The sequence below is a fragment of the Varanus komodoensis genome, unplaced genomic scaffold, assembly GCF_004798865.1.
Source record: "Varanus komodoensis strain SLA01 unplaced genomic scaffold, ASM479886v1 scaffold35, whole genome shotgun sequence".
Classification (NCBI taxonomy): domain Eukaryota; kingdom Metazoa; phylum Chordata; class Lepidosauria; order Squamata; family Varanidae; genus Varanus; species Varanus komodoensis.
Genome location: NW_025335856.1, coordinates 7,628,168 through 7,651,828, shown reverse-complemented (window position 1 = coordinate 7,651,828; position 23,661 = coordinate 7,628,168). Strand labels below are relative to the sequence as shown.

The 23,661-nt window shown below is 42.4% G+C and overlaps 1 protein-coding gene across 5 annotated transcripts in view; it reads left to right on the top strand.

The window, feature by feature from the left end:
* Nucleotides 1-23,661, top strand: part of NTM (neurotrimin) — a 334,275-nt gene that overhangs the window by 223,872 nt on the left and 86,742 nt on the right. For all 5 annotated transcript variants that reach the window (XM_044439664.1, XM_044439663.1, XM_044439662.1 and 2 more), the window contains exon 3: nt 8,863-8,988. In XM_044439664.1, coding sequence (XP_044295599.1) covers nt 8,863-8,988 — 126 coding nt within the window. The remainder of the gene's footprint in view (nt 1-8,862; nt 8,989-23,661) is intronic.

The following is a 23,661-nucleotide window of genomic DNA, read 5'->3' as shown; positions in this document are numbered from 1 at the left end:
CCGCCTGCCTTTTCTTGCTCCAGGATCATTGGCCTTTTACTAAAATATTTTGAAATAGCTGGGAGAAGATCACAGCTGAATGTTAAATAATATCTGGTTTCTATTTATTATCACTTATTTATTAAGTCTCTGTTCCCCCAGTGTAGCAAAAATCTCCTATTATACCTGTTATGTTGCAGGAAAGGCACTTTAAATAATTCATTTGATCAATTATTCAAACATTTAATTAGCATATAATAACTGTCGTGTTAAATCCTAGCTTTGCTGGTTTAAATTAAAAGGGCAACTAACGGCAAGGCTTGCCTCTGTCACTCTCATTTCTTTCCAGATTTGGCTTGGTGTCATCATTCCTTCTCTGCATCTGACGCTGATTGATGCAAACCTTTTCAACTTTTGCATCTCTGATAGGTGCAAATGGAAATCCATTGATGGCCAATTCATAATAAATTGATTATCACAGCTGACATTTCTAAAGCACCTTTTCAAGTGAAGCTTGGGAAGGAGAAGAAAGGGAAGCTTAAGCACTTTTGTCATAAAAGCTCAGCTGCGTCCCTCTTGTGCTGGGAAATGAGGTCACATGCCATTATTTGTCATTTAAAATGTTTTCTGTAATTTAAACTTGATTTTTTATCATATATAATAATTGGGACAGAATTTTAGGACCATACCTTGTTCTCTTTTGGGAGAGGGTGCCGTAGAAATGGTGGACACATAAATTACTTTACAGTCTTCTTTTTGCAGGTGCCCTTTTTTAGAAGTGCAGTCCAGTCCAGCCCAAGGCTGCATGACAGCATCAGCATCATCATCATCTTCAGCAGCAGCAGCAGCTTTTGTATGCCATTCTATTATACAAGATCTCAGGACGGCTTACAATATTTATTTATCCTGTCAAATCACTTGAAACTGCCACATTCAGTGCTATGAACATAAGTGTTAGCACATGTCTGCTTTAAATATCCACAAATTGTTGGACACATGTTAATCTTTTTTCCTATTTCTCAGTTAATTTATTTATTACATTTTTATATCACCCCATAGCTGAAGCTCTCTGGATGTTCACAACAATTTAAACTACAAAATAGATGATAAAACACACGAGGAATGTTCTAAAATGTGCAAACTGTCATATAAAAATTAACAACCCAATAGAATTTAGCAGCGGTGCAAAGACTTAAAATAGGACACCAGATTTGAAACATGAACTGAACTGTTAGCATGCCTGGCTCTGAAAAGGGCCCAGTACAGGCACCAGGGTAAACTATCTCGGGTGCTCATTGCAAAGTGGGGGTGCCACCACAGAAAATGTCCTTTTTGGGAACCCCCATTTCCTTGGTGAGAGCTCTTGGGGAACGGCCTCTGAGGAGGATCATAGGAACTGGGCAGATATAGATGGAAAGAGACAGACCTTGAGGTCATCCAGGCCTGGGCCAGTGGGGATAAAATCCGCACTTTGAATCAGGTCGAGAAATGGACTAGCAGCCACTGCATTTGGAAGAGGACTGGCATCATGTGACCACATTTGCCAGTCCTTGTTCGCAGTGTTGCTGGCCTCTTATGGACCCACTGACATTTCCAGACCATTTTCAAAGGCTGCCCACATGCGACACATTGCAGTAATCCAGAGAAAAGGTCACCAGAGCATGGATGACTATAGCTAGGCTACCTCTTGTCCAGATGAGAATGAAACTGATATATCAAGCTAAACTTCTCAAGGTCTTCCATGCCACCAAGTCCTCCAAGCCTCTAGTGACCCTTCTGGATTCAGGAGTACCTCCAACGATAATTTCTGCAAATGTCCTAATTTGTGCAAATTTTCTCAGTAGACTGAATCAGCTCTATTCTTAGTTGATCCAGAGGAATTTATACAAATTTTAGGAGGTTTGTGCAAATAAGAAGGAATTAAAAATACATAGAGGAATCAGGCATGAGACAAACAGCAAGACAATGTTCAGGGAGTTCTAATATTTCAAATGTTGCTCACTTGCCCCTACCTAGTATATTCCAAATCCATTGAAAAGAGGGATGGGGGGAGAACCACACAAATTAAGAGACAGGCCTTGAAGCTGAAATGCCCATCAACATTTATTCATTTCATTTATTTCTTATTTTAAATAAGTTTCATTATTATTATTTTCTACAAATTAAAAAGAAGAAACTAGAAACATCAGTCCTCAAAGACATCAGACCTGCTGGGTCAGCCCCCCATTTTTTTTTATAGCAATCCATAGACATATTCAGAATCTATGCATAGTCCTGTTTCTCTAGCCAATAATAGAAGGAGTTCCAAGTTTGACAGAAGTATGTATCCTCTTTCTCCTTCAGAGACAAAGTCAGGCTGTCCATTTCAGCACAGTCCAGAATCTTTTTTAAAATCAGTTCATCAGTGGGTGGTTCTTCACTCCTCCAATGCTGGGCATCATTTCATTTATTTCTTGTATCTGTAACCTGCCTTTTCTCCAGTGATCCCAAGGCAGAGTGCATAAACCTCTGCCTTATTTATATATTTTATTTTATTTTTCGATTTATACCCTGCCTTTTTCCTACAAAGGGCTCAAGGCAGCTTACATCTCCTCCTCCATCTTATCCCCACAACAACAGCAACCCTGAGAGGTAGGTTGTGCTGAGAGTCTGTGACTGGCCCAAAGTCACCCAGTTGGCTCCGTGGTTGAGCGGGGACTAGAACCCAGATCGTCTGAGTCCCAGTCCCATGCTCTTAACCACCACACCACACTGGTTCTCAGAAGAACTCCTCACAGAAGAACTGTGTGGTAGGTTAGACCAAGAGTCAGTGAAAAAAGTAGGTCCAAAAGATACCTAGCACACCTCATGGCTGAGCAGGGACTAGACTCCAGATTTCCCCAGTTTTATCCCAATTAGTGTACCTCACTGGCTCATTGCACTTAGCACCTGAACAGTAGATTGCGTAGGCAAACAGGTCACCTCCAGGTAAATGCCCTGCATCTTATACCCCCAGCTTAAGATGCATGTCATTTCTTTTTGCATAAATAGCCATTATTTCTACATGTGTACCTATTAGCATGTGCAATCTGTATGCAAATCTATGTCCATTCTTGTCCTCAGTTTTGGCAGTGCTTAAGTTGCCATTCTACCAATAGTTTAGGGTCTTGCAGGGCCACTTAATTCTCATGATGCCAAGGAACCGTTTTTAAAATCTATTAACTATACAAACACCTGTATGATAAAGCTGTTGAACATTTTTCCAACAACTTTTTTCCCCTTCTGATGCAAATTATAACAATTAAGGCTGTAACCTTGCATTGGTTCAATCAGGAACTGTAGTTGATTAATTGGGGGTGGGCACCAATTTTAATTGGTGGGAAGGGTCCCACTAGCTTATTTTTGAAATGATTGTAGGTTTTGTAATAGGGAAAGAAAAATAAAGGATTAAAGGTGGCCTTTCCTTCTGACAATGAATGACAGCATTTGTTTATTAAATTGCAAGTTATCTCACCTTTCCTTTGTTCTGCCCTGACAGCAAGTGGGCTCTTGAGGACACAGGGAGGACTCAGAGGATTGGGTAGTCCTTATCCTCCTCAGGCAGCATTGGGGGAGGGGTTGTGGAGGGAGGGGGCCATGATTCAATGATGGAGCACATTCTTGGCATATAGAAGGTCCCAGCCTCAGTCGCTGGCATCACCAGGTAGGGCCAAACACCTCCTGTGTGATGCCCTGGAGAGTTGCTGACCATCCGTGCTGACAATACTGGGCTGTGTACCAAGCCATAAAGCAGCTTCTGATGTTCCTATGACTGCCCATCCCTGTGTCAGTTTCACAGTGCAGCTGGAGGACCTCATGGAGGTCCAAGGCTGCAGTTTCTTCCAACAAGCTCCAAACCCTGCTGGCCTGTTTTCCTATTCAGTCTCCACAGCTGCAGGGGTGGATGAACATATTTAATGGGGGGTCTCCATGCCTGGAATCCTGACCTCTGTGGCTCCTTGTGCGTTGTTGTCTTCAGGCAGAGGTGTCCTTGGGGACTCATGTTCTTGGGGTGACATCCCAGGGGGTCTCTGGATGGGGACAGAATCTGGATAACATGGTCCAGATGACTAAATTTGATATGTGCTTCTCTCTAGAGTACTGATCACTGCTTGATCTAAGAGCCAGGCTGTTCTTCAAAATATCAAAACTTCTTATATTGAGCTTCGGTGATATGCTAATGTGTGCCAATGAATGCTATTAAATAATAAGTGGATTAATTTCAGATTGATTGGCAGTTCCATTGTTAATGCCAATAAAAATCTTCCATTCCCATCTGTATTCTTTAGAATTCAATGTTTGCATCCAGCAAACATATCCCATTTAAGAATGCACTATATTTGATCAGTCAAATGGCATATTTAGGATCAAAGTTGCTCAGCAGTTGAAGCTGCTTTTGAGGTTTGGGAGAAAAATCACTCCTTGACTCCTACTTTACACTGTATACCAATAATTTCACATGAAATTTCCCCATCTGCTTGCTTTTTTTAAAAATAGAAACTATATTTAAATTAGGGATGCATACAAATTTCATTTCTAGTTGCAAAACATTTGAGCAAGTCCTGTACATAACCCCAAACAAGATTGTGCCTGTATTTTTCGATAAACAGTTTCACATTCATGTATGATACATTGTTTCACACAAATCTGAAATTGTGAGCCCCTTCGAAAATGGCACATTTCTGGAAAACGTGGATAGCAAAATCTGCATTTATGAAACTGTGCATTTTAAAATGAGCATTTTAAAAATAATATTTTCATGCTTTATTGAATGGGGGCAATGTGCATATTGTGGGTGTGAATTTTGTGTGTTCAAAAATGTGCTGTTTCTTTGATTGCTGGGTGTGGAGGAGATACTTTAATTAAAGAATGCAAAGTGAGAATCAGTCTATTCCACATTTGGCTTCAGAATGACCCAGGTAGATTATATGAGTGTACACAGGTCCCACAACTTTTAGTCACTGGATGAGCTTATTCAGAGAGGGATTGCCTTTGGGTATTTTCAAGACAGATTTTCAAAGATAGTCTTTAGGTATTTTCTGCAGGAATTTAGTGGTGAATGTTGAAGTGCAGGAATTCATCACCATCATCCAATTTATCCAATATCCAATGTATCAGGATCAACATGACTGCAATCCTTTATCTAGTTATTTTGGAGTAAATGACATTGAGCTTGATTCTGACTGCAAAGGTTCAACCTGTACAACACGTCAATTATAATGAAAACTTATTCAGCCAGCTGAAATGCAACCTTAGCTTTTAATTAGAAATTCAATCTTGCAAAGAAGTAATGTGACTTAGTGACTTCAGTGAAGTCCATGGGGTGGGGGGCAGGGGGAGGAATCCAGTCTTTGATCAATCATCTTACTCATTTTCTGACTTTCTCTATTCTACTCTGTCACAAACAAAACTAGAACTTGAAAGCCTCATCATCATCTCACTGGCTCATCATGAGTGCCCATCGGTTACTCCGGTTACCTTGCCGATGGCATTGCCGCTCTTCCATGGAGTAAAGGGCCTGGAGCTGCTTTCTCTTGTGTTTCCACTCTACTCCTCCGACTCTCTGTCGCCATGATAGAAATAATGGATGCTCTGCCATTAAATGACAACTGTACAGACCCAGACTTCTGATCTCCAATGCCGGAGCAATGATTTCACATTCTATCCCTTATTCCATGTCCCACGTGCACTAGATTACAGTTCAGGCAAAAATATGCATATGCATACATTTGTGTCTCATTTAATATCATCCCCTACTGTAGCTCAAAGGCTCTTTCAGTTGCTTTGTGCTTGATCCTCTGTTGTCCTCTAGTGTACAGTGAGAATATTAGCTCTTGAGTCAGAAGCCAGGAAAATGAAGTCCCAGCAGCCTTTCCGGACGTGGAGTAATTCATTACCTACCTTGATTTCCACTTAAAATGTACTTTAACTACACTTCCAGCTACAAACCCTAAATCACCCTCGTGTTCACAAAAAGTCCATCATTTTTTATTTTATTGCTCGGCGTTGGCATGACATAATCCCTTCCTGAGCGTCTTGGAGTGCTTTACGGATCAATAAATTACTTACCTGCACGTCAGCGGCAATGCAAGCAAGGCCACTGCAGTTGCTGTGCACTTAGCCAGCTCCCTTGGAAATGCCTGAGCCCATGCAGTCACCAACATGTGGGAGTCAGCAGTAGGAGAGGAGAGATGCATCATGCAGGGTGATGACGGGGATTCCGCGCTCTTGGAAAGCAGTGGTGCCAAGTCCACGGCTGTGTTTTTTTCCCCCGGTCAGGGTCCTAGAATTCCCTTAAATAACTTTTCCTCCCATGCAAAACCACTGAGAAAAAGGGTACTTTGTGTTCTGTATGAGAGAATAACAAGGGGACATTCCTGACAGGGGTGGCTGTGACCTTTTGCTTATAGCCGGACTTCAGAGTACAAGCAAAGACAATTTCGTTTTAGAAGCACTTAGCACCCTCTAAGTATAGAACACTTCCCTTTCCTGATTATTCTGCTGAGTGGTTATTTTGCTGAATTTTGTTGCTGATGGCTTATTCTTTGTTTTACCTTGTGTTCCTTGAATGAATTATTGGCTGATAGTTTTGCATGTGAAGTTTCAATAGCAGCTTTGGACCATTGCCAGCCACCTTGCAGAGCACCCCCCCAAAGAAAAAAGGAAAAAAAAAAGAAAATAGGATTCATGTATGTTGATTAATAAACAAGAAGTCTGTGTTAGTTATTAATTAATGCATTTAATTGCCACTTATCACTCAGAAACACTTGGGACTGCTAAGTAAATGCATCGTGTAAAAAAGTTGCAGTTGTATATATTTAGAGGGCTAAAGGCAGCAGGTGCTCGGGATATAAAGTCAGTAAGAAAGAAAGGGAGGAGTCGGAGGAGCCACGGAGTGGCACAGGTACAGGGGTCCCTGGTTTTGTATGTCATGCAGGGAATCAAGATTTGCCACTGAATTTTGACTGAAAACGACCAGGGAGAAGTACACAGGCCAAAAGTAGACCAACTGCCTTGCCACCACTAATTTGGCTGGAATGGGGAAGTTCTGAAAGTGTGGCCTGTGGAGAGGAATGCAGGTGGTGAGGGTGGCAGGGGAGACGGGACAGATGGATCCCGACCCCCAGCCCAGGTTGCCTGCCTCTACTGGTCCATGAGAACCCTCTCCACCAAGGTTAGACTTCCCGTGAAAACCTCAGAAATACCATGGCAGTGGTGGTCACTACGAAGAAAAAAATGATGTGGATTTGGTGTCACAGTAGTTTCCACAGATAATGCAGTTGACTTGTGTCTGCATTCAGTGTTACTCCTACAGGGGGCCTCATAATTGGTCATCGGGACAGTTGTGGAACTCTAGTCATCCTGTGGAATCTAAGATTTTTCTGCCTTTGTTTATTCCAGTGTTTCCACAGGAAACAGGCAGTTGCCTTCTCTTTGGACTTTTACTGTCAAGAACCTGCTATGAAGAGGGCTGCTGCACTATAGCCTGTGTGTTCTTGTGACTCCAGGTGTTTCTTAATTGAGGTGCCTAGTACTGATCTGGCTCAAGGCTAATTCCTAACTTCTGATCTTTCCAATGCCTCAACTCATGCGGCATAAAGATTCCAAGACAGGGAGACTGGGATCTCTCTGTGTGGGGGAGTACACTAGATGCCAGTCTGATCTTACCCTGGACCCTTATTGTCAAGACACCTGGACTCACAATACCCAGCAGGATCCAAGTTGCCGGGTTGATCTTGACCTCTGCGGAGATGGAGATGGTTGTTCAGGTTCTCTTCTAAAATTCCTTCCATTGTCTCATTAGCAGTTGGGCTCAGATCCTTCCACTGCTGGTGGCTACACTAGGAGTTGCTCAGATCCCAAGGCCAAGACTCACAGTGCCCTGCAGATTCCAGCTCAGTGCAAAGTTGGATCAGATTTCTGTAGGGTGTCTGAGTAAGTCAGCTCTTTTACTAGGATCTCTTCCCTTGCTGCAGAAGCACTGGAAATCGCACCTGTCTCTTACCTTAGTGTGGAATGTCAGGGAATTTGGTCTTTAAGAGGTTCCAGTTTCCTTAGAATTATTTTTTCTAAGAATTATTTTCAGAAAGAATTATTTTACGAGCCTGTAGCAAAAGGCAGGCCATCAGCAATATGATTTCTAAAGACTAACCAATAAATTCATGCCATGGGATTTATTGCAAAAAAAGCATCTCACTGATTTGGAGTAGGGGTGCGGAGGAATCCATACTGGAAGTGTATATCTGACAGGCTCCCTGAGCTTGGCTTCATGGACTTGGCTCCAAGTTTGTGGTTAGGACAGAAGCATTTGTGGGGTGCTCATCAGGTATTCAGCGCCATGCACTGCACAAGGAGCATTCCTCTTCCTCACCATGTGCAGAATCCTTGCTGCCCCTGACCCAGAAGAATGTTATTCATACAGGGCTCACCAGGGATTCAGGCTCATGCCCAAATAGCATCCATCTTCCATGCCACCTGCCACAGCCTTTGTGATACCTTTTTGTGCCCCTGGCAAAGATGTATCACAAGCTGGAGGGCAGGATGGCAGCTCAAGACTGACAGGCAACTGGGATGGATTCAGGTGAGTTTTGTGCCAATCCCAGTTCAGAATCGCTTGTGTCACAGTGACAGAAAATATGCATGAAAAGGTGGGCAAGAATGTTATTACCTCCTGGCTAAAAGTAGGTATGCCCTGCAGGAGGTGGTTAAATTGCATCAGAGCTGGATTTAGTGCACTGACTACCTGATTAGTCATCCTCTGTCTAGTTGTTGCTCAGAAAATCCACAGTCAATGGCCCGTTGTTGAGCTCTTTCAGAAAGAAAGAGCCGCAGAATCACACCATCCTCGCTTTTATGTCATTGCAGTACCTCCCAAGATTGTCGAGATCTCTTCAGACATCTCCATCAATGAAGGTGGCAACGTCAGTCTCACCTGCATAGCTACAGGCAGGCCAGACCCAGCCATCACTTGGAGGCATATCTCACCCAAAGGTAAGAGGCTGTATGGATCCTGCCACAGGGATCTCCCTGTTCTTTATGGTGAGATTCATTGACGGTAGACTTATCAGACTTTGGAGCAATTAAATTAATTTTTTTATTATTGATCATATCCCACCTTTCCGCTATCATGGTACTCACAGCTGCATACATGTGGCTACCAGATGGTTTTCCATCCAAACCCTGACCCTATCTAAACTTGCCTATCTTCAGCACAATGGCTGTGTCACATGTGCTCAGAAGCAGTCTGTTGTGCTTCTTAGATCATCGATTCTTGGTGGTGGTGGTGGTGAGCTCTAATCAATTATACTACCCTTGAGAACCACCATTAACAAGTATGTATATTGACTGACCATTAAAAAGTGTGGGTATGTGCACATGTGTGTGCATATACATAGTTTTATAAATTTATTCCTGAACATTTGGTTACAGTTGCTTTCTCATGACACATAAACACGCAACAGAATTGTGTAGCCATTCATTTACCCATTGCAGCTGACTGCCGTGTAGAACCTCTTTCTTTCCACAAGATACTTCCATGCTCAGGAATGGATGAGTGTGTGCAGCTCAAATACGTAGAAGAAAAAGCATATCTGTTTCTGGCTGTGGATCATGTGCTTGAAAGCTATGAAAAAGAACAGATTGCCTGTAAAGAGCTTGCATTTTAGCTTAGCATTCCCACCGACATGCACATTTTCCATGTACAAAGAGAGTTTTGTTTGTTTTTAAGTGTGTGTGAGTGTTCAAACATTCATTCTCCAGACTTGCAGCGTAAATTGATACAAACTGGGAAGGGCTATACCATCCTCTGTTTCTGCTTAGTCAAATCAGCTCTGACTTCAGGAGGGAGGGAATAAAAACAGACTGACAAGTCAGACCATAGTGTGAAACCAGAGTCCAAACCTGACGCAGGGAGATTTTGCATGACTGTTTTGCATGACTCACAACTACAGATTTCAGAAGAGTTCATTTTTTTCCCTTTCCCCTTTCCCTTTCCTTTTCTAAATTGAAATGTCAAGGTGAATTTGGAGACCTTGCTTGGGTGTAATATGTAACAGATCTCAAAGGAAGCCAAAGGTGTTTTGATTAGACTGTTGAAATGTTCGAGGTGTGCCCACACCCTGCTCCCTGCCTCCTTGTTGTGTTAACCCATCTAATTCCAAAGTGATTGTCTATCTGCTTCTGATTTCCTTTGCAAGGGTAATTGACTACTCCAGGCCCAGCCAGCTGCCCATGGGCTTTTGCTCCAGCTGCTATGTGACATTTTCAGGTGCTGCTGCTGCTGCTCACTTTCTGCAAGGAGGTTTTATTTCTCTGCTGTCATCCAGCCTGTTTCTTTCCCCCAAGGGAGCTTTACCTGAGCTTGAACCAGATGTCTCCATTTTACTTAGGATTTAGCTGCTATGGAAACAGCCAAAGCACCAAGGGGAGAGGAGCAAGCTAATCAGAAATTACCTGCAGAGATAGGTAATTTACTGGAGCAGCTTTCACCAGATTTCCTATCCTGATTACGTACTCTCTATTAGCAGTCCAGTCCCCCTCAAACATCAGTTGACATGGGGATTCTTTTCCCACTCAACCTGCCAAATCCAGAGGTGGCATCTGGCAGAACTTCAAATTGTTCCCTTCCTTTGCAAAACGTATTAGATGTCTGAGTCGTGTTGTTCATTTCAGTTGTCCTTTAAGACCTGGAAAAATCTGCAGTCCCACAAGAGAGCCTGCCTCCCCCAGTGAATTCCCTCTGTGCCAATAAAGAATTCACCCTTTGACTTCTCATTCTAGATCATCACGTTCTGTGTTCATCATTATTAGCAGGAGCCAACTCAAGTATTCACAACATTGTGTGTCCATTTGCCACTACAACATTATTCCTACTGCATCCAGGCACATCCTGTGTCCTTGTGTTAGACAGGATAGCTAGAGACGTGTTCTTCTAGGGTAGCTATGAGGAACATCTTTCAGCCTCCAAATTCCACTTTGCAGGTTGCATTCGGGACCAAAGGCAAAATGGGTAGGGCCAAAAAGCCCCGAAAACAAGCTAACCTTTAGGAGAGGCTTTTCTCCCAGTACTGTTCCACTCCCCTTGTACACCTGCACTGAGGTTGCTCAAGCAGCTGGCGCTCTTTCTGGCTGGTGGGGGAGAGGGGGGAACTGGAGTGGGTCCCAGTTCCAAGGTCTGAGCACTGCCTTTGACCTGCGATGTGGGAATCTGAAGAATCCTGCACCCTCCTCCTTCAGAGCACTGTGCCCATGTCTGAACGGCTTAAAATTTGTATGGCCTTTTTTATTGCTTAATGATACTATGTCTTAAAATGCTGTTTACCTCCTTGATGGCTTAGCGGATAAGGCAGCACGTAAATGGAGAATAAAGTACCAGCACCATGAACATTGCCTGTGCTATACACTTTGTCCTGAACTGTGTGTCTGCCTTCCGACATGCAGGCCATTCCATGTTTATATTAATTTTCAGTGGGGGGAAAGGATATTTAGGGGTCTTTTTAAAAAAATGCAACTCCAGCTCATGTTTGATCATTGTATCATACATTTTCTGCATGGCTCCTCTTTCAAAGGAGAATCACTCTTAGAAGCACAATGCTGATCACAGTTAGATGGAGGAATGTCTGAGAATGTTGTTTGATTTGAATTTTTAAGAGCTGGCCTGATGGACTAATACTATATGAAGATGTATCATTATTCTCTGGATTGTTCTTCCCCCCCTTAATTTTGCAGTGTCATTTGTGGCTCAAAAGTGCCCACAAACCTCCATACTGTAAGGGAAAAAGCCTACCGTGTGTGTGTGTGTGCACATGTGTATGTATAGAAGGGGGCAGAAATGTGTATTTGAGGGGAACAATTATACACAAACACATATTTTGGGCAGAAAGTAAGTACAATAAGAACTTACAAAAATAAGTAAAGGTGAATGAACCTGGAAAAAGAGACAGAACAGACTTTAATTTATCCATCTCTAGTTGAACATGGCATGTATGTTTATGATCTGGGTGACTACACTGGACATCAGCATGTATATGCAGTCTTTCCATAATATTTTCAAACCCATTATCAGTCTGGGCTGGTTATCCCCAACAGGGCTGATGTGGCTTGTTCATTAGAAATGGGTATTTGTAGCATGGCTAGTCTGACCACTTGAGCCCCTTTGCTTAATGCTAAGAAGATAACATTTCCAGCAGATGCTGTCTCTGAGCAGTGTGGCAGGCTGCAACCAATCTGTCCGAATGCTCCAGACCCGTAGGGACTGTGGAAGCTCTGTGTCCTTGCATATGTCTTCATTCAGGGGTGGCTTCTCTTCCAAATTCCTCTAGCTGTTGACTGAAATAGAATTAAAGTGCTCCTGAAATTAACAGTAAAGCCTTTTGTGTCTGTATCACAAATGTAGTCACCGGCAGCCCATATCAAAACTGAAGCTAAGGTAGTAACGGCAGGAAAGAAATTGACTGGAGCTCTTTGATAGATAGAGCAGACAGTGCTGGATTCCATGGACTAGTGATCAGAATTGGTGCCAAGCTACATGTTACACACAACCTTGCTTATCTTTTTCTCCAAAGTTTTCCTGCTTTGAAGAAATGCATCCTTTGAGACTGCAAGTTTCAGCAAAGCAACATCAGGGTGGAGAAGATGCTTAGCTCAACCCTTCCCACCCATTTCTCCTGCCCAAAATGGCCTTCTCCCTAGCTAATTTTTCCCAGTAGAGGAAAATATTTGGGTACCTCTATCTCTTCTCCAACAAGGTGAAAAACAACTAGAGAAAGAGCTGTCTTGCATTCAAAACAAACAGAAGGGAAAGAATAAAGGCATTTCCTTCCATTTCACTCATTCCTCCAGTGAAACAGAAATACCTTTCCTCTTTGAATGTATCTTTAAAAGATAATGATGATGATGGAGAAGAAGAAGATGATGACACTTAAATTAAGGGCAATCTGGACACTCTTGCAATCAATTATTGAGGGAATAAGTTGTTGCACAGAGAATATGTGCTTTTATCATTTCTGACATTGAGCACTTTAGTTGGGGGACCCCCAACTTCTAGTGTTTTCAGGAAAGGACACATGGGGGGGATTAACACTGAATCATTCTGAGCCGTTAAGAGGAAGCACAGAGTCCAGGTGTTAGTTATCCCCTCCCTGGTTCTTACCACCTAACGGAGACTGCTTCACCCTGGGGCAGAAAGCTGTTCCGTTTTGCATTGTGTACAGCACCTGGCATGCAGTTGGTACAGTGTGATTATTTAGCAGTATCATCAGGAATAGTTTCCAATGCAATCAAGAAATGAGCCAGCACACAACCTCCTATTCATCTTTCCTCAGTGCCTTTGGAGATACTAGGTGCCTTTGCAGACTCCTGCACTTTTTGACCTGCTGCTTGAATTGCAATCTGGTTCAAAAGCAACATCTCTTCTCTTCATTAGTGTGGGCCTGAAAACTCTAATTGACAGCATGTGCTTGCCTGGAGCTGGCAGATGTCATGACACCCATGGTTACAAAGCATAGAGGGTGTCTGGAAGGGCTGCCTGGCACCTTGTGGGGGCAGCCGAGAGGAGCCTGGTGGATCTCATTGGTGCTGGTGCCTTGTGAGGAGCTGAGATACTTCCTCTGCTGTGTCAGGTGAGCAGGCAGCAGGAGAGCAACAGACTGAAGGTCAAGAAGCAGAACAGTGTGTGGGAGGCAGTCACAGAAGTTATCCACACAGAGAACAGACCTTCCTCCCCTCTGTGCTCTCGCACACGTTCTGCCTATCTTGCTGAGTAGCACCAGCAGCTCAGTGGAGTTTCAAAGACATTCCATAATTAATTGGTTTCAGTCATAGACCTTTCAGTCAGTTAATGATAACCAAAGTTCAAAAGGCTTATCACACTATAGGGACAATATGCAGCGACACTAGCCCGAACTTTGCTTCTCCAGCTCCTTCGATTCACAATTCATTTTGGCCCCAAATGTCTTTGCAGTATGGATTAGGAGACCAGAATCCATTTTGCTCTGAGGCAAGATTTTTGGAGTTCCATTTGGTGTTGTGTTATCCAAATGCTGTTCTGTGTCATCAAGTCATCTCCAATTTATGGCGACCCCAGGAATTAGGGATCTCCAGAATAACCTATGCATGATAGCCCTGCTCAGCGCTTCTCAATTCAAGGCTATGGCTCCCTTGATGGAGTCAGTCCTTCTCATGCTTTGTCTTCCTTTTCTTCTGCATGCCTTAGAATGATTGTCTTCTCCAGGGAGCTTGGTCTTCAGCTACTGATCCAGCTACTAGTAGTAGATGCCACTTTGGCTGTCTCTCCAAATCTTCTGTTTCAAAGTACACAGATGTAGATTGCCTCGTGGAATGTGACAATGAGACTTGGAAGTCTCACATTCTACAAAGACAAATAAAAATGTGATTGGAAGAAAGCCACTTCAACCTATGGAATACTGCAGTGCCTGTTTCGGTGGCTTCATTGGGAATGTGCATAACCTGAATAGGGAAGAGACCATAGGAATGGCTTTGTGAGAACATGCCCGCAGTGCAACAGGAGACCTGGCAAGGGGACTAAAGTGTCTTGTTTCCTATGCCATCATGACAGCTTGTCTGAAATGAGGTTTCTGGATGACTCTGCTTGTTTCTCTGCTACTGCTAGTTTCCACCAATCCAGCAGGGATGCGGTAACCCAAGGAGCCAGAACTATGGCCTGCAGTCCTAGGGAATGGCTGCCACTGCTCTGCCTCCTCAGTGTGACTAATAGGTTGCTCAGGCACAGGATGAACTTCCTGTAAGTTACTTACTTTGGTGTACCTGCTTGCCCACCTCCTCATTCTCTGACTACAGGCTCTGTCTTATTAGATAAGCAACGAGGAACTGGGAGAAGGTCATGGGAAAAGACTCGCCAGTTTTTGACTTGTTGCTAAGGCTCTAGCCTGCTTGGAACCAATCACATTTGGGATGCATTCATGTACACAAGGATATATTTTCACCATGTGGGTGTGTGATAAAAACTTTTAAGCCAATGAAGTATTTTAAGAAGGAGCTTTCAGTTCTAAGCCCTATTGCCCTGTAACTTTGATAAAGTCCTTAGATACAACAACACAAATAAGCCATTGGTGTGTTCTGTTTAAGGAAGTCTAGTTACATGCAATCATTTGTTTCCATGGTTACAGCTTTCCTTTTCAATGGAATATCCTGTGTTGTCATGGTGATAGTGGTTTGGCATTTGTATGTCCATTCACCTAGTGGAACTTCTTATATAAAATGTCACCATGAACTGTTTGCACTGAGGAAGATGCTGGATGGGTGTCTTGCTCTGAGAATCCAAAATGCTGCACCCCAGATAAGTAGTACCCACCTGTTGGTGGTTAACACTTCCACACACCACTTTTACTAATGGGATCCATAATCACCAGTGGCCAATTTCTTTAGGCCTAGATTTTCCTTCCTTCTTAGCTTTATCTTGATCCCTATGTATCCTGCTAACTTGCTTCTGCAAACAGGAGTATGAGTGGAAGGGCTCCACCCATAGATGCACAAGTGGAATGGGAACCAAGCATTTTGCCTAACAGCATGTGAAGTGCCCTGCTGGATCACAGCAAAGTTCATCCATGCCAACTTTCTGTTGCTACAATGAGATGCCTCCAGCTAGCCCACAAGCAAAGCTTAATGGAAGTGGCATTGCTTTGTTGCTGGCCTCAAATAACTGCCCTGTGGTGCCAGATGGGTCCTTGGCCTAGATCTTTTATACAGCTATCACGATGAATACATTCTCATGAACCTCTTTTCTTCCATGAATTTGCCTAATCCTAAAGGGAACAGCTGGGGCTCAATGGTAGAGCAATTGATTTGCATGAGGATGGTTAACCCCCTAGCATCTTTAGTTAGGTTTGGGAAAGACCCTTGTCTAAATCTATGGAAGGATATTGCTGGTCAGTGTAGAAAATACTGAGCTAGATGGTTGGTTGTTCTGAGTAGGTAAAAGGAAGCTTCTGGCTTTCCTTTTAAAGTCATGCAGATGAGTGGCCATTAGTCTTTGGCACTGAATTTCTAGTACTAGAGTAAAAGCTGCGACTACCTATACCAGACATGTCCCTGCCTCCCCTGCCTCCCATGGAATATACTTAGAAGATACCTTTCCTTGTGGCAAGTTCTTGATTCAGCAGGCTCAAAACTTTAATGAATCACATGAACGAAGGAATCAGATGGTTGTTAGTGACCAACTTATCTGGGTTTTGTTCATGATAACAACTGATATGGCTACAACATGCAGTTAGGAAGCATTGTAAGCCACCCAAATAACATTTGCAATTGGCTGATATAGATGAGAAGGAGAAGGAATAGTTAGAAAACTGCAATCATCCTCAGATAATGCATGATAATAATTAAGAGCACTTCATCCAGTTTGTATTGTTCTGAAGAGGTTTTAGCCACTCATATGATTATCCTCTGAGGAGCAAGCCCTATTGAGTTTACTCTTCTCAAGGTCTCTGGCTTCACACTGAGGGCCCAGTGGGAATAGTTCAATCCCCCACCTAAAACATGTTCCCCGTACCTGCCCTAAACAACATCTCAGGAAATGAATCCTGTCATATAACCATCAGCTGCTCACCACCAAGTCTCCCAGAGAGGTGTTGCTAAGGATTCAGCTCTGCAGTGATTACCAACTTGCTAGAAACTCAGCCTTCTCAAGAGATAGCCCAGCTCTGTGGAGTGTCCAATGGCCAGTGCATGAATGCCTAAGGTTGGCTTTCTTTGCTTGTTTAATGTTGAAAGCCATTTGAAAAACTGCTGCTGATAGGTGATGTTTAGCATTTCAATTTTGTGCTTTGTCTTGCTTTTAGTTGCTTTGCTACTTGTATTTTCAATTATAACTGTTTTAATAACTTCTGGAAAACATCATAAATGTAGTAAATACATAAATGCCCTAACCCTATTACTGGTAGGTGGGAATGATGCCTCAGAGTTTCACCTCCTCTCCATTTTTCAGGGCTGTGCTTGCCAAATGAAAGCCAGCTTGTTGGAATCTGTAAAATGTGCTTTTTGCAGTGGGAAGTTCTGCGGGAAAATCCATTTCCAGGTGTGGAAAATCCTGACAGTCAGCACTTTTCTTTCTCCCTGTCCCTTCAGTGATTCTGCTCCACATGATGCTTTTCACTAAGACATTCACAGAAATAGACAGTACAAGAATGGAGAAATGTTTTTTTAGAAAAATCTGATTATTGAAAGGCAGGGTAATATATAGAGCTTTTCATTTTATTTTTTATGAAAGCAGTAGAGAGATATGGAATGTCAGGAGCCACAATATAATGGCCATGAAAAAAGGAAAGCTGCATAATTGCCTAACTTAAAGAGGAACATTCCAATGATATTAATAACTCATGGTTATGGTTCTTGTCAGGTCTGTGCCCATTTCAGATCATGTGAGCAGACCAGATTTCCCTTCTTCCCTCCTTCCTTCCTTCCTTCCTTCCTTCCTTCCTTCCTTCCTTTCAACTTTTGGTGGTGCAAGGAGGGGATTCCAAAATCAGGCTGTAAATCCATAGCTTTGGAATTAAAACTATGACAAGTGTTCATTCCAGATTATTTGTTTACTTGCTGTATTTATATAGCTGTTCCATTACATAAGTTCTGTGAACAGCTTACCATTACAATATAAAACAATAAAAACAGTGGAAACTGAAAAAAGAATCCAGATATTGACCTCAAAATACCAGTCCAGGTGCCAATCCAGATGAACAGAAAGGTCTTCACCTGGTTCCCTGAAGACCTGACTGAGATAGCTCTTCCACTGCTGTGTAGTGGTTTGGCTGTGGCATCGAGAGCAGAGTCTCAGAAGAAGGTGAAGATGAATTTCATAGCCCTTCCCACCCCCTCCCATTCCTGTTTGCAAGAGCTGAGCAGGGCTGTCAAGGAGAGGACATCCTGGAGAGCATGAATTCATAGGGTCACCATAAGTCTGAGATGACTTGACAGTGTCTCAACAGCAGCAACCCATTCTTGCTACTTGCTTATTTCTCCAGAAAAAGAAATATTGATGCTAGGGCCATGCCAGAAAACGCAGTCTTATGCAAGTTATGTTGCTTCCTTTGAAATTTCACCCATCTCCCTCATCTAAGTGAGAAGCTATTTTTCTTCATGAAAACATGTGTGCATTTTTGTGTGCATACTCCCCAATGCAGGACTATGTTGTTCACATCTTTGAAATTTGCTCATTTTTTCTCCCATTGACTGAAGTATGTTTGTGAGCTTTTTTCAAACCTATTTGTTGTTGTTACTTGAAACAAATGAGAGCAAAAGTGCTATATTGGAGCATGGATATGTTTAGTGCAAACTTTGGTCAGCCCAGCTGCCCATGGGATTCTGCAAGCTGGACATGAATGTGGTAGCAACTTCTTTTCCATGTTCCTGAGCAACTGATGTATATGGCCATGCTAACTGTGATATGCAGACAGCATGTAAGTATCAGAACCAGTACAAGACTCCACACTACTACATTCTGACCTGAGATCAGGTCCAGGAAGTGTGAATTGCATGCATTTTGGTTAAAAAGGAACAGAAATGAACTTTTCATTCATCTACACTGTCACCACCACATCTATTTTCATTTGTCTGGGTTTGTACTTTGCTCAGTTCAAACTTTCATGGCTTCTCTGGTCAGATTATGATCTGAGTGACCTTTTCCTGTCTTTGAGAAGACCTTCTTAAGCAACTTCTCTTTTCTCACCACATGGCATCTATTGTTAATGTTGAGATGTTCTGTCATGTTTTGGGTGGCCCTGCAGAAGCCAACATGTAATAGAGAGCCCTGGCTCATTAGTTCAGCAGATGAGAACTTCATCTTCCTTTGAAGAGCCAACCCACCATCCTGGGATCCAGCTGAAATTAACTGAAGCATTTCAGCAGGACTCAAATCCTATCGGTAGCTCAACCGTCTCCTTGTTTACCATTGAAATAATTACAGCTTTGCCATAATATTAGCTCTGAGCCGTGACTCCATTACCATTATTGCTGGGATATTACCCATTTATTATCTCCCAGCAACCCTGGAAGATGAGCACTAGACTTCAGAGACCAATTGTTTTACAGCAGACGGGCTCTTGGTGTGCATTGTTTAATGAAGTAAACTATATTACAACCAGCATTAATTTGGATGCAATGCACTCCACTAAATCATGCCTTAACCTGTAAATCTGCCATATTTCTGATGTGGACTTAATCAGGGCGGGCAAATGAGTATCTTTTTGGTAGCAAGAAAATGGGAAAGGTTATTCCGAGCATAGCTCTTCAGTTTCCAAGGCAGCGGCTATGGCGAGAGTCAAAGAACAATGGCATTCTTTGCAATGAGCTCCCGACTCTTGCCTGGCTAATGGTATCCTTGATCAAGATATCTGACCTCACCACTATTGCTGCATTGCTGGAATACTTCAGAGTGGCAGACACAAAGTGAGTCTGTGGGGAAAGAAATGGCATGAGGACCAAAGAAAGGCAGAGGGAGGTCAGGGGATCCTACTTGCATGGTTATTTTTCTTTGGTCCCCATTTATGAAGAGGAAGACATATACTTCTTTTAAAGGAAAATGAAAGAATGACGTACAAAAATATGAGATGAAGCATGGTAGGAAACAGGTGAAGGCTTTCCCTTACAACAGGACTTAAATTATTTCTATCATTAACATATCTAAACAGAATGATATGTGATTCATGCAGTAAAATCCCATGCATATCATTTCTGAAGACAGTCCCATTGAATTCAATAAATAGGTGAGTATTGGATTGTAGTCCCAGGACAACATTTAAACAATCTTTGATTATTTACACATGAAACAATTGTCTTACTAGCCATGAAAAGTCCAAACGTATTCAATACTTATAAGAATGCATGCATTTTACCTGGGCTAAAGTAGATATGTCATTAACTACATGAAGGCAAATGACATTGGTGGTGTTTAAAATGTAAGTTCTTTGTACACAACACAAATGGAAACTGGCCCCAGTATGAGGGAAGTGGCATGGAAAGGACATTTAGTTCTTTCAGTCCATGCCAAAATTCCAACAAAAATCTTTGAATCTGTGATGTACATTTCCAAGGGAGCCACCACTGAAATCTGGGAGTTTTCCCTGGACTATTAGGGAAAAAAACTTCAGAGAAGTTATGCCAAGAAAAGAGATGAGATAAAGGCAAAGCCAAGCATATTGATTACATTCATGAAATTGACATTATTTGGCCCTTTGTTTCTCCATTAAAGGGCCAAGGATCATATTTGTACCTGTGCTTTATTGTATTCTTATTCTATCTCTCTTTTCCATTCTTATTCTATCTCCCTGCAAGCATTTAAAAGCAACCATTTCAGCTCTAGCTACAAAAGTGTGGTGTGCAGTTTTGTTAAGTCGATCAAGAGTTGCATCCCAAACTGACTGATGGCATTGCAGTATAGTCTATTCTAAAGATGCTCCAATTGTCGTCATCTAGTCTTAGATGCACCAAATCTCCCTTTGGGATTAACTGGCATTCTGCTAAGGAGTGCCAAATTTAAAATGTCCATATAGGGAAGTGCAAGAGTTTTTTACTTCAATGTGAAAAAGTCCCACTTGCAACCTTGAGCATGAAGGTAACCAAAAATATATGTTTTCTTTTTTCAATTTCCTGAATTGTTCTGAGAAATGCACCTGCACATTTTCTCCCAAAGCCGTATTTTCCATGTTAGCCTATGGAGGGAAAAGCACATTACTTTCTCAATTAGGAAAAATGAAAAAAATAGATGCCCAAGTTCATGAAATTGAGCAAGACACACTGACCTTCAGGAGAGAATTCAGAGAACCAAAAAAATGAAACATCATGTCTTAACCCATCCCCATTTCTAGAGCTTTGGGATGAAGCACGCAATTCTTAAATTGCCATTTCCTGTCTTTTGCATCTCCTTTATGAGCTTCCTGTTTTGGCCTACAAGGTCCCTTCTGGTGCTGAGCATGCATGTGTGTATGAGATGTGCATGATCCAAGTCATGAGATATTGTGCTGTCTGACTGGAGCTTCAGCAGCAACTGTAAGCAGCAGGGAAGAAAGTTGGAACAAGACTGCTGGGGATGAAACATGACTTAGCAAGCTGGTTGGAGAAGCTCAGTGGACCCAGCCTTGATGTGGCAATGGATCTCTGATATGCTGGTGACAGAAAAAAGATGGCATGCAGTGAGAGGCATAAGAGCCCAAACTTTTCTGAGTTCTCTGCCTGGTGATTCAACCAGGCACAATGGAAGGATGTTTGCACTGTGCCTTGAGCAATTAGAATGAAAGACTCCTTTGCCCAAATTTTCTCCATAGCTGCACTGCTCAAAGATCCTTTGCTTGGATACTGTGCCTGAGACATTAATTTAGTCTCCAAAGGCAGGTTCAATTGAAGTCAGCTGTGTTGTATTTTCTGGCATAAAGGAAGTATTGGATGCATTGTGTGTGTTTATTGAGAAAAGAGAGAAAGAATTGGGAGTAGTCTGGTTCTTCAAGATTGCCATATTCTTATTTAGCAATAAAGATGCCTAGAGGACAATCATCTTATTTCTTCTGTAAATACAGAAGCCATTGCAACTCTGCATGGCTTGCCCAGTTTTGGGCAGCAAAGGAAATGCTGGGGACAGAGTATCTGAGATAGAGAAGATCTCCACACAAATTAAATCCTTTTATCAGGCTCTAATAGCTGTGCAAACTAATTATATTTTGGCCAAACTTTGCTGGCGACTCCCCCGAGGTATTATTATAAAATTCTGAGCAACAGAAGTGGCGTCCCCATTCTGTCAACACCAGGATGCTTCAGCTGCAGAAAACTGTACTCCAGTTCATTTTAGCTTTTGTGTGTTTTTTCTCTTTTTTGCATAAGCTGTAGTAGACGTGTCTCAGTTGGGGAAGGGGAAACACATCTGTAGCAGGTGGCTCAGGTTTGCTTTGCCTGTGAGCCAAAGGCATTGCTAACTTAAAAGGAACCAGAGTTTCATCTTAGCTGCTGTTGGTGGTTTGACAATGTTTTGCTGTATACATATTCCCGTCCTGCAATTTGCTGTGGCTCTGGAATCTTAGATGTAAACCTCTAAAGCTAACTAAGTGGTGGTTATCATTCTGCATTGTGATAATGGGCTGTGTAAGTTAATTATGTGCACATTGTACATTGAGTGATTCAGTGCTGGGTTTTGTGGTAAACCACCAGTGCTGCCTTCGCCAGTCTGGTGACCTCAGAAGTTTGATTCCTGTGAATCCAAGCCAGCAGGCCCAATGATCAGGCATGTTAGGAATTTCAGTCCAAAATGTCTGAAAGGCACCAGGCTGGGCAAGGGCCTAGGTTCTCCAGCAGGCAAAAAGGATGGTGGCATCATACAGCCAAAATGATCAAAACTCAACCCAAAATTTGTCCATCCTTTTTATAGGCAGTTCAGAATGTGCTACATGTTCCTTGAGTATCCTTAGTGATGCCGATAATAAATCAATGCCTTCATTCTATTACTATCATTATAGTTCAGGTATAACAAAGGAAATACGGTGCCAGGGAATCTTTGATATCATAATCTACTATAGAATACTTTGCTGGCATGGGGTGCAGAAGATTCTGGCAGAGTATTGGTTACAACATTTGACTGAAAAAAATAATAAGATAAAAACTGGGGAGATGTTTTAAAATGTTGGTAAACATCCAACAATGCATTAATTTTGAAACTCCTGTGCAGGTGGAGGATGGAATAAACTATACAGCTGCACATAAAATGTAATCAGATTTTTTGTTTGCTTGTTTAGATCACTTTCTTTTCTTTATTGCCTGCATGGCTGAACTTCACAGATAGATATATAGATGGATAGCTGGGTGGATGACTGAAGTATAGTAGTACTAACACACACACACACAATCTGAAAGTAAACCAGTTGTGCTAAAATGGAAGGGTTTTCCATTTGGGCTGAAATGTTTGGTGAAAATGAATGTGCCTGTTGTTGAATTACCTTCACTATATGTTTGTTTTAGCAGAGCATTTTCCTAAGAAGAGTGTTCAAATGGCAGGGGTGGGTGAAATAACTAGGTGCAGTTCATAAACAGGTGGTCTAAAGCCCAAGATGAACTGCTAATCATGTTTGGTTAAGCATCCATATCTAATTTTGCAGTCTTCTTTTCATATGCGTCCTTCTTTGGCTTATATGTTTTTCTTATGCATTGTGGTATGTGGAACACATACATACATGCACCCCCCACACTCACACACATGCCTAGGCTCAAGATCAAAAGTTCTGCATTCCTAGAGAGAAGCATCAGCAAGCAGGACCATCCCTTACCAGAAGGCCTTGGGCTTCATTTTCATCCTTGCCATCTGGCGTCCGGTCTCGTGGGCTCCCATGATTGGCTTTTCAGAAACTGGCATCCTTTCCAATTGTCACTAATTACACTGCAGGTCAGTAAATCATTCCAGGCGAGAGAGTGACAGGAGAAATAGGTAGGACCCCTGCCATGCTGTAGAGGGACAGCATGGCGCTTTATACCATTTGTCAACTCCGTATGCTGGAGGCAGTTCTGAGCACACTGACGGTTGGAAAAACTGGCCCTGGGTGTAGGTGCATGAATCAAAATGGTAGGTTTTCAATGCTAAGGTGACAGGTAGCTTAAAGGTACTAAAGACGCTGTGCAAATGGTGGTAATTTTCAAGCCCTTCTTGAGGTATGAAGA